Source organism: Nansenia antarctica (genome assembly GCF_963989245.1).
Source record: "Nansenia antarctica genome assembly, chromosome: 11".
In the NCBI taxonomy this organism is placed as follows: domain Eukaryota; kingdom Metazoa; phylum Chordata; class Actinopteri; order Argentiniformes; family Microstomatidae; genus Nansenia; species Nansenia antarctica.
Window position 1 is genome coordinate 15477374 of NC_137681.1, and position 15679 is coordinate 15493052.

Genomic DNA, 15679 nt, shown 5'->3' on the forward strand with positions numbered 1-15679 from the left:
TACATGCACAATAGTTGTGTGCCGAAATGTTTCTCTTGACAAGGAAGTGGAGAAGCGTCACATGACTGTAGAAACATGGCTGCTGTGCAGTGGTAAGATCGCATCTTTTCTAATCAAAAATGTGTATTTATTGTGCATGGATTTAGCAAGCATATAATATGCAAGTGGACATTCATGTAGACAGTTATTTACGTGCATGAGATCCCCAATGAGGTTTAAATGCATATGGGTTTCTTGCTTATCCTAATTTCTGTCACAGGGTGTAAAAGTGTCAACTTTGGTTGTTGTCATGTCGTGACGTTAGAATTATAAGGTTCTATCTCCATTTTTGTCAAAATTTAGTTTTTTACATAGTCTGATCCATTAGGTGTTTATTAATGCCTGTGTGGTGTTATTTTTTAAAATGTTGACATTTTTGAGTTAGTAATTCATAAAATACAAAGGTTCCATCTCACAAAACATAATGGAATGTCAAAACTTTGACGCTCAATATCTCTGAACTACACTAAACGGAGATAGAACCTTATAATTCTAAGCTCACCATGTATCTTCCTGTCAGGCTTGATTATCAGTACAATTCAAAAACTGCAACATTAGTTGAGTGAGATGATGAATTTGTAAATGTTCATTATAATTTGGGGGACTTTGTTTGTGTTGTGTACTCTCAGCTCTGATGCAATTAAACGCTGTCATATGTTTTCTATGTCAGGCACTCTCGTGGTCGCAGATATGAAGCTGAGCTGCAGGCCTGTCGCCTGGAGGGGGCGCCAGTGGAGTTCGGCGACTACCACCCCCTCAAGCCCATCACTGTGAGTAGTGGTGTTTTGGGGGGGCACTCCTATGTGTTGCCAATACAGAGGATGCAAGTCTGAGACTTGTGTGAGCAAGGAAGCAATACTGTACACAGAATGACACCTGTCCTATTTACGTCTCTCCCTCGTAATCAACCATAATCATCATCATCATCATCATCATCATCATCATCCTCATTATCTTCACCAGTAGCAGGACCAGTAAAGACCAGTAAAAACAAGTAGTAGGCTAATCAACTTTCCCCTTCTGTTCCACACAGGTGACTGACTCCAAGTCGCGGCGTGGAGCACGTAAAGGCAGCACCTCCTCCTCTTCCTCCTCTTCCAGCTCGGTGGCTCCCGACCCCCTCAGTTCTATGTTGGATGGAACAGACCCCTTATCCATGTTCGCTGCAGCCTCTGTCAGCGAACCCCCCCCCGTTCTATCACACAGCAGCTCCGCAGGGGTGAGTCACAGATAGAGAGGGGCAGAGACAGACAATAAAGACAGACAACCCATGAGCAGAGAAAAACAGGGATCAAAGTGGACAATGGGTCCAGCATGCTTGCCATGTGACGCATTGTGCATCGAAATTCTTAACAATGGGTCATGGCTCTCTCTCTCTCTCCCTCTCTCTCTCTCTCTCTCTCTCTCTCTCTCTCTCTCTCTCTCTCTCTCTCCACTTCACATCATCTTCTCAGGACTTGGGTAAGAAAAGTAAAGTGAGGGAGCATGAGGTGGGAGTGGACTTTGAGCCCTGGTCGTCCAAACGGGGAGAAATCCTGGCCAGGTTCACCACCACTGAGAAGCTCTCCATTGTGAGTGTGTGTTATTACAGAGGAAGAGTCTTCCTGTTCATATCGCTTATGGGACTGAGACTGACTCTACTCTCTTTTCTTCTGACAGAATCTCTTCATGGGCTCAGATAAAGGTAAGTTCAGCACCTACATCCACTATAACATAACACCCGACATCCCCATCTCATTGCCTAAGTTGAGTAGTGGCTCAATTGAGAGTACTGTAGCCCCAAACCCGATTACTCCCTCCCTAAGATCGCTGTGGAATGGTTGTCTGTCATTCCCAGGCAAGGCCCCTAGTCCCGGCTCCTCTGCTGTGTCAGAGAAGGTGCGGACTCGTCTAGAGGAGTTGGACGATCTGGAAGAGGTAAACAGGATGGATCTACACAGACAGCACATTGTGGTGTGATGCATGCTTGGCATGTCGAGTGTTTTTTTAAGTTTACCTACTGTGTGTGTTCATGTGCGTCTGTGTTTGTGTGTGTGTGGTCAGGGCTCGCAGAGGGAGCTGTTGAACCTGTCCCAGCAGGACTACGTGAACCGCATCGAGGAGCTGAACCAGTCTCTGAAGGAGGCCTGGGCGTCCGACCAGAAGGTCAAAGCCCTGAAGATCGTCATCCAGGTCAGAACGGCACCTCTGTCTCTGACATCTGGGATGATATACAGTATTAATGGCTACGCTACCCTACAAGGAAAATATGGATAATTATGTTTATTCTGACATGTTTTTTAGTGATCATGTGTTCACGTATTGCTCCTAGTGTTCGAAGCTGTTGTCAGACACAGCTGTGATTCAGTTCTACCCCAGCAAGTTTGTCCTCATCACCGACATCCTGGACACCTTTGGTGAGTGCTTAGGACACGTCCTCTCACTTCTCCTGTCATAGCAGCAGGAAGTGCCGGTGAGTCCCATTGTAGTTGGGGTTGTGTTAACTAACATTTTACTGACAGTATTCGAGGGTTACTAACTGTCCCTCTCTCACAGGACGGTTGGTGTATGAGAGGATCTTGTCCATGTGCTCTGACCCTCGCCCCCTCTCAGGTAAGATCAACCACCTGTCTGTCTGTCGGACTCTCTTCTTTTTTTTTTCTTCTTCTGTCAAACCAAGTGCTCTGTGTTGTCTTTTTTAATTTGAACCATCATTTTCTTCCCCTCTCCAGACACCTTCACAGCTGATGAGGTCAACGACACAGCGAAGGAGACCTGCCTTAACTGGTTCTTCAAAATCGCTTCCATCAGAGAGCTCATTCCAAGACTGTATCCTTTGCTAGACTCACACACAGTCATACAGATGCGATATCAGTGGCTCTACACAGTGCGCACACACACACACACACACTCACACACACACACTGGTCTGCGCTGAATCCTTGACCGTACACACAGATATGTAGAAGCGGCAATTCTGAAGTGCAACCGTTTCCTCACCAAGTCGTGAGTATCCTTTTCCTCTGTCCTCCATCTTGTGTTTAGCACTACACTCTCATCCCACAAACACAGAGCTACCGAGTCTCTCCTCTGTATACTGTTACATCTCCTTCTCCCTCCCTCTGTCCTCAGGGGGATTCCGGAGACTCTGCCACGCCTCACAGCCATGATCCGGGGGATAGGGGACCCCCTAGTGGCCGTGTATGCCCGGGCATACCTATGTAGGGTGAGACTCTCTCTCTACATACAGTGTGTTTGCTATCTCTCTCCCTCTCTCTCTCTCTCTCTCCTCTCTCTCTCTCTCTCTCTCTCTCTCTCTCTCTCTCTCTCTCTCTCTCTCTCTCTCTCTCTCTCTCTCTCACCTTATCGCTCCCCTCTCTCATGGGTTTCTCCCCCACATAGTGCTGCACTTCAGCCAATAGAATCATATAGGTTGATTCTTCCACATTATTTCCGCCCCATATCTCTGTGGCCAGGTGGGGATGGAGGTGGCACCTCACCTGAAGGACAGCCTCAACAAGAACTTCTTTGACCTGCTGGGCACGTTCCGTCAGATCCACGGCGACACGGTCCAGAACCAGCTGGTTCTTCAGAGAGTAGAGATCCCCGTCTACCTGACTCTCTACTCCCCGGCCATCCACTGGATCCTGCAGTGTGTGTCCTACAGAGCCCCGGAGGTAACACACACACACACACACACACACACACACACACCTTATAGTCATGAGAATATAAACCATCTGTTGCAGCCATTATGTCTGTGCTGGATGTCATTTTTACTGTTGACCACTGAGTGGCGAGGACATAGGAGTGCACAGGTATATAGGTGAGCTCACCGGTAGGCTACAGGTGTTACTGATTGAACTGGTGAGCACACAGTCTTTGACCGTGTTGCCACATGCGAAACCTTTTAGTGTATCATGTTTTTATAATAAAGTAAACAAATGATTGTAACGTACAGAAGTCGTCGGTGTTGGTATCACGAGTCAACTAAAGTTTACAGTTCAACAGTCGCGGTGACTAAGGAGGAAACAGTCACCACACCATCCGTTCCCAAGTTCTTAGTTTATAAAGGTTCCAAGAATGAAAGAGCGTGTTTGCTGACGTGTGTTGGACTTCTGTCACTCCATTTCAGGCTTTGCTAACAGAGATGATGGAGAGGTGCAAGAAGCTGGGGAACAAGTGAGTTCTTCTACTCGTATCTAAAACCCAGGGGCTTGTACGAGAGTTTTATATAACCACCCCAGGCATTAAGTGGTAAAGTTGACCAGTCTCTAGTTGTGTCGTATGACGAGTCATCAGCATTTCTATGTTTCCCACAGTGCCTTGCTGCTGAACTCTGTGATGTGGGCGTTCAGGGCGGAGTTCGTGGCGACGAGGGCCACTGACTTCATCGGCATGATCAAAGACTGTGACGAGGCAGGATTCCCCAAGGTTAGAGATGTCTCTGTTAACCAGGACTCAAGTCGTCCAAATATAGACCCTGTTTTAAATACTCATTCAAATACAAATCTTTCTTAAAAGTAATGCATGTAATGATGCCACTTCCACTACATCGTTTTTTTTGCACATATCCAGTCATTAGTGATGGATGCATTTTTTCTTAAAGGTGTTCAAACAGGGCCATAGGCTCACCTAAAAAATTGGGTTTTTCATCCTCCTTTCCCTCTTCCTCTCTCTGTCCTTCTCCCCCATCCCCCCCCAGCACCTGTTGTTTGGGTCCCTGGGCCGTAGTCTGGCCTGTGCCGACCCTCCGGAGGCCGAGAGGCTGCCCATCCTCAACGAGGCCTGGAAGGTCATCACTAAAGTGCGCAGTCCCCAGGTACGTCCCCGTCCCCGGATCCATGTCACACTGGGCTACTGGATGGCATACTGTAGGTCATGACTGGACTATCGGACTGGACTCGACAACTGCTCTCAAACGTTCCAAATGTCTCCCTCTGGTTTCAGGATTACATCATCTGTGCTGAGATCTGGGTGGAGTTCACCTGCCGTCACTTCACCGTGAGTGTTCCAGGGAATCAAGAGAGCTTTGAACGGAAAGACCTCTCAGCATGAATACGACGTCATCTGTTTCTTTTTTTTCCTTCCACTCAGAAACGGGAAGTCAACACTGTTCTGACTGACATGATAAAACACATGACCCCGGACCGCGCCTTCGAGGACGCCTATCCACAGGTAGATGACCTTAGACGTGACTGAGGGCGTCTTAACAGCTAGTTAGTCCCACTTGTGGAGTTCGATGGTGGGATGCTTTGGCCAATGGGCTGGGTTAATCACACTCTTTCTGCATCTCTCTGTGTGTTTCAGCTGCAGTCAGTTATAACGAAGGTCCTCACCTACTTCCAAGACTTCTCCGTCCTCTTCTCAATGGTAAGACACGGTTTGGCAGTCCCTAACCCCCTCCTAAAACAATCACCTCTCCACATTTCTTTTCAAACACAGTGGAATTAATAAATGTAGTTTATGGACACACGCAACAACAGAGTTAGCTACAAAAGTGCTACTGATCAGACTAGCCCCTGCAATTCCCCCCATGTAACCCCAGGAGAGGTTCCTGCCCTTTATGGACATGTTCCAGAAGGACAGCGTCAGGGTGGAGGTGTGTCGCTCAATCATGGAGGTCTTCATCAAGTACGTAGTAGACCTGCTGTAGGGTTTACATCCAGGGTTTGGACAATTCTATTCTGATTCAGTCGAGAGGTTTCCAGTGAACCCTATGGATTCATGTCTATCTGTGCCTGTTCATGTAGACACCAGCAGGAGCCCACCAGGGACCCTGTCATCCTCAACGCCTTGCTGCACGTCTGCAAGACCATGCACGATTCCGTCAAGTAAGTGGCCAACATTGTGTATGTGCATGTGCGTGCGTGCGTGTGTGCGTGCGTGCGTGCGTGTGTGTGTGTGTGTGTGTTATGAATGACCTTGTCTCTGTCCCTCAGTGCTTTGACTCTGGAGGATGAGAAGAGATCTCTGGCCGTTCTGATCAATGGGTTCATACGAATGGTGAGCCCTCCACTGTTCTACTACTCCTGTAGGCAGGATTGTGTATTAACTACCGGTATTGTTAAGACTCTCAAGTCCGCCTGCCTTGGTGTCTCTATCAGTGGAGGCTGGTAAATGCATGGAATAATGCATGTGTGTTTGATATCATTCCTCATTCCATTCCGTGCATTACAATGAGCCCATCCTCCGATGTCTAGCTCTTACCAGCCTCCCCTGGTCTCTGGTACTGTATATATTCCATCCATTCTCATGCATTTCAACAAGGTGACAATGATGTGTGTGTGTGTGTGTGTGTGTGTGTTTTGTCTGCGACTTTTGCTTCTCCAGGTGTCGTTTGGCCGTGACTTTGAGCAGCAGTTGAGTTTTTGTGTGGAGGCGCGGGCCACCTTCTGTAACCTGGAGCCAGTTCTGGTGCAGCTTATCCACGTGAGTACAGTACGGCAGTGTCACCAAGGTCGACCATGTACTGTAAAGGCGTTGGCGGTGTTGTATGTCGATACACACACACACACACACACACACACACAAACAAACCGCCCAACGCCTTTACAGTAGCCTACATGGTTGACCTTGATGACTTGTATGTATACACAGAGGTCACTGATTTATACGTATGATGGTTCTGCTAAGCCTCACAATACCAACCTTTTTTTGTAATCTGTTCCTTTTTTTTTTAGACTTCTGAAAGCTATCGTGAAGCCATCTTCAATCTAAGCTATTATGAATGTTTTGTCTTATTCAGCAGAAATCAGTAACACTAACCTAAATTCATTGTCCTCTCTCAGACGGTGAACCAGCTGGCCATGGAGACCAAGCGTGTGATGAGGGGGAGCCACTCCCGCAAGACAGCTGCCTTCGTCAGAGTTAGTCGCGCAAAGACACAACAATGATACAGCACATCTACTACAACGCTATTACAACAACATCTGTTCGGTCGACATCGCCACCGATGTACTGTATGTCCCTCGATCGTATTGTTTTGTCTCTCAATCTCTCTGTGTGTCTCTCTCTTTCTCTCTCTCACACGTTCTCAGGCGTGTGCTGCCTACAGTTTCATCACCATCCCTTCACTCACCAGCATCTTCAGCCGCCTCAACCTTTACCTGCTGTCTGGGCAGGTGGCCTTGGCCAACCAGTGTCTTTCCCAGGGTGAGTCTGAGGTTGCTGTCATCACCAGTTATTGAGTGGTCTCTCTAGGTTATATAGCGATGCGTATCACATTCCTCTTTGATTCTCTCACTCTGGTCTCTTTCTCAGCGGATGCGTTCCTGAAGGCAGCGGTCGGTGTCCTGCCCGAGGTTCCGCGCAGCATCACTATCGAGGGCAAATCACGCAACTCTGAGATCTTCCTGCTTGACTTCATCAACAACTTCCTGTCCACGCTGCTGGTTGTGCCGGTAAAGCAGCGTCCATGCTCTTTATCAGCATCTTAAAGCGCACATAATATTCATGTTAACTCAAGAGAAAAGAGATGGGGAATTAGTTAAATAACTGTAATTAAGTGTGTGTGTGTGTGTGTGTGTGTGTCGTGTGTGTGTGTGTCGTGTGTGTGTGTGTCGTGTGTGTGTGTGTGTGTGTGTGTGTGTCGTGTGTGTGTAGGACCACCCAGAGCAGGGTGTGTTGTACCTGGTGCGAGGGCTTCTCAACATGGTGCAGGATTACACCTGGGAGGACAACAGTGACGCCAAGGTCCGCGTCTATATCAGCGCCCTGCCCCTACTGGCTGCTATGAGTCAGGAGGGCTACCTCTACTCTATCCCTAAAGGTACACACACATACGCTCACACACACACACACACACACGCAGACGGGAGGGAACGTTTTACCAACCAACACGCCCTTCTTCTCTCCCAGTGGACTCCAACGAAACGCTTTACGGAGGAGACCCCAAGTTTGTGGCAGAGATCAACAAGTTATGTGAGACACTGATTGGACAGGTGCTGGACCACCTGAAGATCTTGGGGAGAGACGAGGTAGGACACACAAGCTTCTCCTTGTCTACGGGGGAGTGTCGTGTCGCCAGAAATGGGGTTCTATTCATTCATACATGTTTTATGTACCTCTAACCTTTTTATCCCTTCCTTCCTTCCTCTCTCCTCTTCTCCCTTTCCCCTCATCCTTTTCTCTCCCTTTCCAATCCTTCCGTGTTGCAGGGTGTCCGTAGACAGGGCAGTCTGGCCTTCTCTTTGTTCGGCTGTCTGCTGGCTCACGGGGACCTCCGCAACAACAAACTCAACCAGCTGGCTGTCAACCTGTGGAACCTCAGCCACAAGCACGGGTCCTGTGACACTCGCACCTCCGTGAGTGACACACCCATCAAATGTCTTTACAGGATCAATAAATGAATACAGTATATGTTTGGTCTTCATACTCAAAATAATAGGGTGTTTTGATTTAGGACCCATCTCACCTTGTGAGAATGTCCTGTTGCGTTTGTAAGACCCCCCCTAAAATATATACTATCTTATCCTATATATACCCTCTCTCCTCTTCTCTTCTCAGGTGCGTACACTAGAGTTCATCAAACACCAGGCCCAGCAGCCAGACATGGCTCATATTTCAGATATGGTTCAGAGGCTGACCCTGCAGTCTCGGGCCTGAGGACACCCATAGGAATGGTTTGGCTACATAGCTGCAGTCCGCTTCAGTATCCACGACATACAGACCAGATTTCCATCCCACAGCTGCTACAGAAAAGGCTGTCCATCGTCTGCTTTAGACTGCTCTTGGACCAGGGCGCAGCATTAGCGAGTCAACTGCTATGCCATTGTTGTTTTGCGAGATACAGTAACCTTAAAAATCACTGGTTCATACAATATGGTTAAAGCTCATTTGTATTTCAATGATTGTATATGTGTACTTGTTCATGTATTTGTACTGTAATGAATTTACTTGCTCCATTCTGCACTAACATTTTGTATATTATAATCATTTCTGATGAACATACAGTTGAAAAAAGATAATCTGACCTCGTGGTGTGTACTGTATATGAACAATATGTATATGTCAACTATGTTGACGTAACATACAGTATATGGTGCTGTAAACGCTGTGCAGCTGAAGGACTAAACAATTTTTGGTCTGCTCTGAAAGGAATCAGGTCTTCCCAGCCTATCACTCAGAGAAAGACAGCGAGGAGAGTGAAAGCTATCGTCAGTTGTGTTTATTTACTCAATTAGTGAATCATTTAAAAGGCAAACAACCCCTATTTGCATTCAAATGAAATTATCAAAAACAAAATGTTATGTTCAACATGCTGGCTTGACCGCCAGAACCCAGGTCTAAAAGCTTTTGGTCACACAAACGTGTGACTCCGGTATCATTGCTTTTGAGATGATTCGTCAAACATTCTGCGCACCGTACATACAACTCAAACACACAGAAGGACATTATACATTCAGGGCACAATGCTAGCCAGGCTACCTGTCTTGTCTGTTGTTGAGATGAAATCAGGGGAGAGTCGTGTAGGTAAAGATTGGAAGACAGGCTCATTCTATTCCACACATTTACAACAAGCCCGTCCTCCGATGTCTACCTCCCACCAGCCTCCCCTGGTTGAGATATAGCCAAAGTTGCCTCAGCCAACAGTCTTCAAATATATCAAACACTATAGCGGTGACTTTGGCTAGAGCATTGAACCAGTGGTCCTGATCAAGGTAATCAGATGGAATAAATGTAATTGGGACATGACACCGAAAGCTTGACATGAAATACATCTTGACTATAATCAATCATATTACACCCAATATCCCAAGGATGTATGTTAAGAGTTGCTTGTAAGGTTAACCCTTGAGAGTTTCTAAAGCAATTTTATTTTGTAATTATTTCATATTTTTTTTAAAACAGACCAAACACTTTATGTGAAGAAAATATCTAAGAGCTGGCGTATTATTCGGCAATCACTGTATATTCAGGCAAGATAAATTACTACACTCCCCAGACAATATAATTGTATGTGAGGATTGTTTCTTTAAATAGATGAATTTTGTGTTCTCTGCGTTCTGCTCACTCAAACTTCTGAACCAAAACTGGAGCGGTAACAAACTGAATGTTTGTGAGGAAGGTGGCCATAACAAAGAAGACTTCAACTGAACAGTCTTGCATTCACGTGAGCATGCCAAATACATTCAAATCAACACACCCCTGCGAAGCACGCACACACGCATACACACACCATCCCACATTTTCTCTCTTGTTGACATATCAAACATGTAACCTCTCCCATATGGTAAAAGATGAGTAGTGGTCAAGCCTGGCTTAATTTGTAGCCTGTGTCAACACACTGAGCATTGCAGACAGCACTGGCTGGAATAGAGCTTACATCAGTATTTACTCTACATGTCAGAGAGGCACATTTCTTCACAATACATTTATTTCTGAACCTTCCACAACGTTGTGCCCTGCTGAACGCAGCCCAGGTGTTACCTCCCCCACTGTCACCACACCATGCTGCTCACCCCATCCCATCACACTTATTATTGAACATTTAGATGGATTACAAGTTGTTTATAATAACTTTCTTTAATACAAATTACTACCACCACCCATGGCGGTTGCATGGCGCATGGGGAGGAGGGAATATCCTCCCCAGAAAGGAAAGGGGGTCATGTTGTCACCCTGACTGAAGTGTGACCCATATGAGAGGGATAATGACTGAAATGAACATGCAGCCATCAGATCTGTTTGTCCTTGTGGATGAGACAAAATAACAAGTCCTGGAAGGAAGGAAGGATTGCAGCTTGCTTTCTCATCCTTTTTAAAAACCAAAACCTACGCCGAAAAAAAATGTCCAAAACTTAAGAAACAAACGATTAAAACAAAAAACATATAATATTATAATATTAACTCAAACTGAAAAAGAGTTTGCAGTTTGGCGCAGTCCAGGCAGTGCTGAGGAGGATGGTTTGGCCTGCTCTTTGTTCAGTGTCGGGTTGGATGTTTTGGGGGACTGAGGGTGGGGTGGGGTAAGGGGCGGGGTAATGTGGAAACCAGCACGCCTCAGCAGCCCCCAGGTAGGGGGGGGGGGTCATCCTCACTTTGCCCTTGTGCTCTCAGTCCAGCTCGATAGGGCTGCCATCCTCCTGTGCTTCCTCACCCTCCTCATCCTCACCTGAGCCCATCAGGCTGTTCAACAGGTTTCCTGTCAGTCACACACAAAGTTAGAAATCAATGGCTTTCTAAAAAAATTGTGCTTTCTATGGTCTATGGCATGTTTTAGATGACAGGCACTTACCTAGCAGTCCACCATATGACGAGGACTGTTTGGGTGGCACCCCGAAGAAGAGCTGTCCTATTCTGTCGAGATACTGACACCGCAGGCAGCCAATGGCATAGGAGGAAGAGGAGGAAAAGGAAAGTTACAGTTAGAAACCATGGCGAATTACAAGGCTAGTGAAGAAGAGGCTGGTTAACAGGTCTACCTCACCTCATTATACATAGGGTCCCTCTTCAGGGAAGGCTGATACTGCTCACATAGCACCGTGAACACTGTTAGTTTCCCTCTGCAACAAACAAGGTGGAGACAGTTCTCAGCCAAACTCCAAATTTAGGAGAATTTTTTTTTTTTGACAGGTAAGTAATAAGCTATGTGTTAATAGCGCCACCTTGCCCTCTGATAGGCTCGGTAGAATTTCTGCAATATTGCTTACACCTATCCAATCCACTGAGATCTCCACAAGTGCATAGTGGCAATGCCTAAAATGTGGGTTCCGCAGTGCAGGGACTGACTTTACTGAATCTTTGGTGTATAAACATGCTCTTACCCATCCACTGCAAGCAAGAGAAACCAGATGAAGTTGAGCAGGGGCTGCACAAAAGGAGGGCCTTTCTCTATAGAGGGGTGTTTCTGTGTATATGTGCTGAACACCACCGACGCACTGTTTTTGTTCTTTAGACAGAGGAACCTAAGCAGGAAAGGAGAGAGAGAAAGACAGACAGAGAGAGAATGGTGAATAAGCAATAAAACACAACAAGCATATTTTGATGACAGATTGAAACAATATCTTGCGGCAGGCAGACAGAGAGAGAGAAAGAGACTCACTGTAGGACGGCCTGCGCCACAAACATGTCCACTTCGCTGCGGAAGCCCCGGGATGCAGAGTACTCCACCAGCATCTGGGCACAGCCCTCTCCATCAGAGGAGTGCAGGAAGTGGTAGCGAGACTCACTGTAGTTTTCCTCTGCACAAATAAACACAAACATATTTTAAAAAAATAACCCTTAAAGCCCATATGACAATCACAACCTCAGGACTCGATTAGGCATTTATAGTAGGGCTGCAACTAACGATTATTTTGATAATCGATTAATCAGCCGATTATTTTTTGGGTTAATCGGATACAAAAAAATCTTTTAAAAAGATTTCTTTTGCAAATTTTATTTTATGTTTTCAAAATCAGCCAGGCCTATACATATACATGTGCAAAATGAATAAGTATTAATAAAAAATTATAAATAATATAAATAAAAAAGGCTTTGCTACATCAAATAGGTTTAACAGGCCATGGACTATGGCGGTAGATTGTTTCAATAAAGTAGTTGAACTCTAGCTCAATACATGCATTGTTTTAGGTAATAACTTTGCTTAATGTAAAGGTCAGTAACCCAAAGTGCAATATAGGCTACAGACAAGACACTAATGTTTTTATATAACAGACGTGCTCCAAAACAATGCAATGTGTCCTCTCACTCCATACAATAGGCTAGGCTACAGTCAGTGCCTCACTCTAACTCACGGGTAGCTTGGTAGGCTACCACTAGCTAGCCTTTAGCTTATCACCTCTGCTCTACCACTGACGTTAGCCAGCTAGCTAAATACACTTGTCATGCAATATTGAATTCATGAATGCGAGCAAACACTCACTGGCTATCGCATTACATTACAGTCATTTAGCTGACGCTTCGCCAGAACTCACAAGTGCATCTCCTTACTTTTCTCCGCCTCCGCCATGATTTAAATGTAGCCGCCGCGCCGGTGTAGGTACCGGATTTTCCCACCCTACCAGATTTTTCCACTTTTCCGGTTCCGGTCATAGGTTCTGCCCTTTCCGGCCATAGGTAGCGCTATGATTCGCTATGATTCGCGATGCCTACACCAGCGTGACGTGCGTCAACAGGAAGTAGGTTTGTTATGGAACAAGACCCGACGAATCGATAATGGAATTCGTCGCCAACGAATTTCATTATCGATTTTTATCGATTTCATCGATTCGTTGTTGCAGCCCTAATTTATAGCCCTTTTTTTCTGTGGAAACTATGAAAGCAATGTGTACTGCTTGTAGTAGTCTTCCCATGGCTACCTTTCCACAAGGTGACAGCCAGCTGCTGGTGCAGTTTGGGGTGTCCCAGCTTCCCTGAGCCCCCTGTGGACCACTTCAGGGCACGGGACACAAACGCTACTCTCTCTGGGGAGTTTGGGTCCATCAAGCTGAACATCTTTGCCAGGTGCTCTGCAACCCAAATACAACCCAAATTACACCAAAAACATACCAACCTACCTTTATACACACAGTCACTTTTAACATACAAGGCAACTCACCTAACATGTCATCTTCTACCTTTGCCTCAGATTTCTCCAGAGACTCTAATACCAACATTGACAGGTCTGCTGCACTGTTTTGCTGTGAATAAAATAACTCATACATTATTTACTTTTTACTATTTAAAAAAGAAAGAAAGAAAGAAAAAGAAGCTATTTGACCACAGCACTTCTACAATCCATACAAGCAAACATGTTGAACATTTTGTATGTTGTCCTTAGACTATGTCACTTGGGCGTTTGCATGGCAGGACAGTACGCCTAGAGAAACCATGTTCCTTTTCTTATAAGTGTGTAAACTCTTAGCTGGGACGAGGAACGAGACAGCAAAATCCTTATTAATTGATACATATCCAAATAATAGCATCTTAAGAAGGATATGCCTGTCATTATTGTACCTGTTCAACATCAATACATTAAAGAGTATCTGCTTTTATAATACCTGGTTGTAGCTGAAGAACAGCAGGGCCCCGTTGAACATCAACTCCCTGGCCTCGGCGTGTTTAGCCTGTGACATGTACCTGTTTCAAACAGAGAAGGTGAGTGACATATACCTGTTTCAAACAGAGAAGGTGAGTGACATATACCTGTTTCAAACAGAGAAGGGAAGTGTCAAGCCAGTAAGGCAACTTAGGCAAGGGGATGGGACTATTTTGTCTATGCAGACTCAAAATGGGTGGTCCCACTCCCTGCTGGAGATAACTGACATTCTATTGACTTTAGATACATATAACATAGCTACTTAGTCTTAGCCCTGATATATAATCAGTTACAGGCACAGATCAATGAATCAACTGCGATCAATGAATTCTAGCTGTCAGCGTGAATGGCCATAGACGTGAGACAGCATTCATCATAGCAAAAGCTTCTTTTCCAGAGTCCTTCTTGACACCAAACGAAAGACAGGTTGATTGTATCACCAATGATGGAGCTATGTTTATACACAAGACCAGCAAAGTGACGGGAGTGATCGAGGAAAGCAAGTTAGTTAGGGTGAATGAGTTCGGTAGCTGGCTTAGCTATGGCCTGCTAGCATAAGCATTGCAATACAAATGGCATGATGGCTCTGGTTGGGCTGTCAATGTTCTCTGAGTCTGAGAGTCCTGTTAGCACATCACGTTTTACTAATGTGTTGGCTAGCTGCTAGCTACTACTAGCTAATAAAGATAGCTAGCTCGCTAGCTTACATTGAGTTGGTTAGCTAGCTAAAGTACACTGCAAGACTGGACTTCAGACAAAATAAACACATTGTTAAGTTTTGGGAGAAATTCCACTATTTGGTTGGTTAGCTAGTGACTTAGCTAGCTGGCCTCTCTTAGCTAGACAGCTACGTTTCATTAGCTCGCTAGCTGGGCTTTCTAGCATTCTAATGTGTCCCGTTTTGAGACTTCAAATGATTGACGCGTCACATTATCCAAACAAAAAGGACGGTTGAGCCGAGTGGGCGGGGCACTACCGCGAGTCGACCAATCAGACACTTCAGTTAGGGACGCTAGGTTTGACTAGCAGAATTATCTGGAACAGCCAGGGCCCTGAAAGCCAACTGAGAAATGTCGCCGGGCAAAAGGGAACTAAGCAATTCTTACCTAAAAAACAAGGTTCTATACATCTGATGAGCCTCATAGTAATCCCCCTTCTCCACACTGGCTCTCAGTTTCCCTTCCACCCTCTGTGTTCCTCCGCGGTTCCTGGCGCTGGAGCCCTTCAGAGCCTCCTGCTCCGACATCATTGTTTGTTCCCAGCAGCTCGGCACAACCGAACCTTGACAGCGATGAACACAGAGAGGCACTAACACAGATGTCCTTATTCGCTCGCCGTAGTGAGATCTACGATTACGATGTCGACTTGTTGTTTACACAATACACGCCTGGCATAGAAATAGAAGGTCTGGTTCTGTCTAAAGCTAGATTTCCCAAAGACAAGACATTTATTTGATCAGAATTTTTTTGACTGCAATTTCATACAAGACATAGATAAACTCGTTGTCCATCTAGCAACCTCACTTTACCATGATACGATTGAAAATGAGTGACTTTTCTAGCCAGAATATAACCCGTGGCTGTGTCCGACACAGCACTCTCAAGTAGTTGTGTTAGGTTCATAAATTAGGATGATTAT

At 45.6% G+C, this 15679-nt stretch overlaps 2 protein-coding genes across 2 annotated transcripts; one reads left to right on the forward strand and one right to left on the reverse strand.

The window, feature by feature from the left end:
- Window positions 1-69: 69 nt before the first annotated feature.
- vps35l (VPS35 endosomal protein sorting factor like) lies at window positions 70-8926 on the forward strand. The gene is made up of 30 exons (XM_080541562.1): window positions 70-92; window positions 710-809; window positions 1073-1258; window positions 1494-1610; window positions 1699-1723; window positions 1877-1956; window positions 2083-2211; window positions 2351-2435; window positions 2575-2631; window positions 2751-2847; window positions 2977-3024; window positions 3151-3244; window positions 3495-3695; window positions 4154-4200; window positions 4341-4452; window positions 4724-4840; window positions 4969-5022; window positions 5116-5196; window positions 5329-5391; window positions 5567-5652; window positions 5772-5852; window positions 5961-6024; window positions 6352-6450; window positions 6810-6887; window positions 7059-7173; window positions 7282-7421; window positions 7624-7789; window positions 7879-7997; window positions 8178-8324; window positions 8527-8926. Exons 1-30 carry the CDS (start codon window positions 76-78, stop codon window positions 8623-8625), a joined length of 2904 nt encoding a protein of 967 aa, XP_080397688.1. The 5' UTR covers window positions 70-75; the 3' UTR covers window positions 8626-8926.
- Window positions 8927-9178: 252 nt separating this feature from the next.
- On the reverse strand, window positions 9179-15302 carry get4 (guided entry of tail-anchored proteins factor 4). Its single transcript, XM_080541738.1, has 9 exons — window positions 15148-15302; window positions 14004-14082; window positions 13562-13643; window positions 13323-13472; window positions 12065-12203; window positions 11787-11927; window positions 11450-11525; window positions 11258-11330; window positions 9179-11164 (listed from the first exon to the last, which is right to left on the reverse strand). Exons 1-9 carry the CDS (start codon window positions 15288-15290, stop codon window positions 11076-11078), a joined length of 972 nt encoding a protein of 323 aa, XP_080397864.1. The 5' UTR covers window positions 15291-15302; the 3' UTR covers window positions 9179-11075.
- Between the last annotated feature and the right edge of the window lie 377 nt (window positions 15303-15679).

What these genes read in the sequence shown, in the direction of transcription:
- get4 (XM_080541738.1), bottom strand. Translation starts at nt 15,290, where the DNA reads ATGATGTCGGAGCAGGAGGCTCTGAAGGGCTCCAGCGCCAGGAACCGC. An exon ending in GGCTGTCACCTTGTGGAAAG is followed by an intron (nt 12,204 to 13,322) that starts GTAGCCATGGGA and finishes TTATTTGTGCAG; the next exon opens with AGGAAAACTACAGTGAGTCT. An exon ending in CTCTTGCTTGCAGTGGATGG is followed by an intron (nt 11,526 to 11,786) that starts GTAAGAGCATGT and finishes TGTTTGTTGCAG; the next exon opens with AGGGAAACTAACAGTGTTCA.
- vps35l (XM_080541562.1), top strand. An exon ending in CTTCATGGGCTCAGATAAAG is followed by an intron (nt 1,724 to 1,876) that starts GTAAGTTCAGCA and finishes TGTCATTCCCAG; the next exon opens with GCAAGGCCCCTAGTCCCGGC. An exon ending in TGTCCTACAGAGCCCCGGAG is followed by an intron (nt 3,696 to 4,153) that starts GTAACACACACA and finishes ACTCCATTTCAG; the next exon opens with GCTTTGCTAACAGAGATGAT.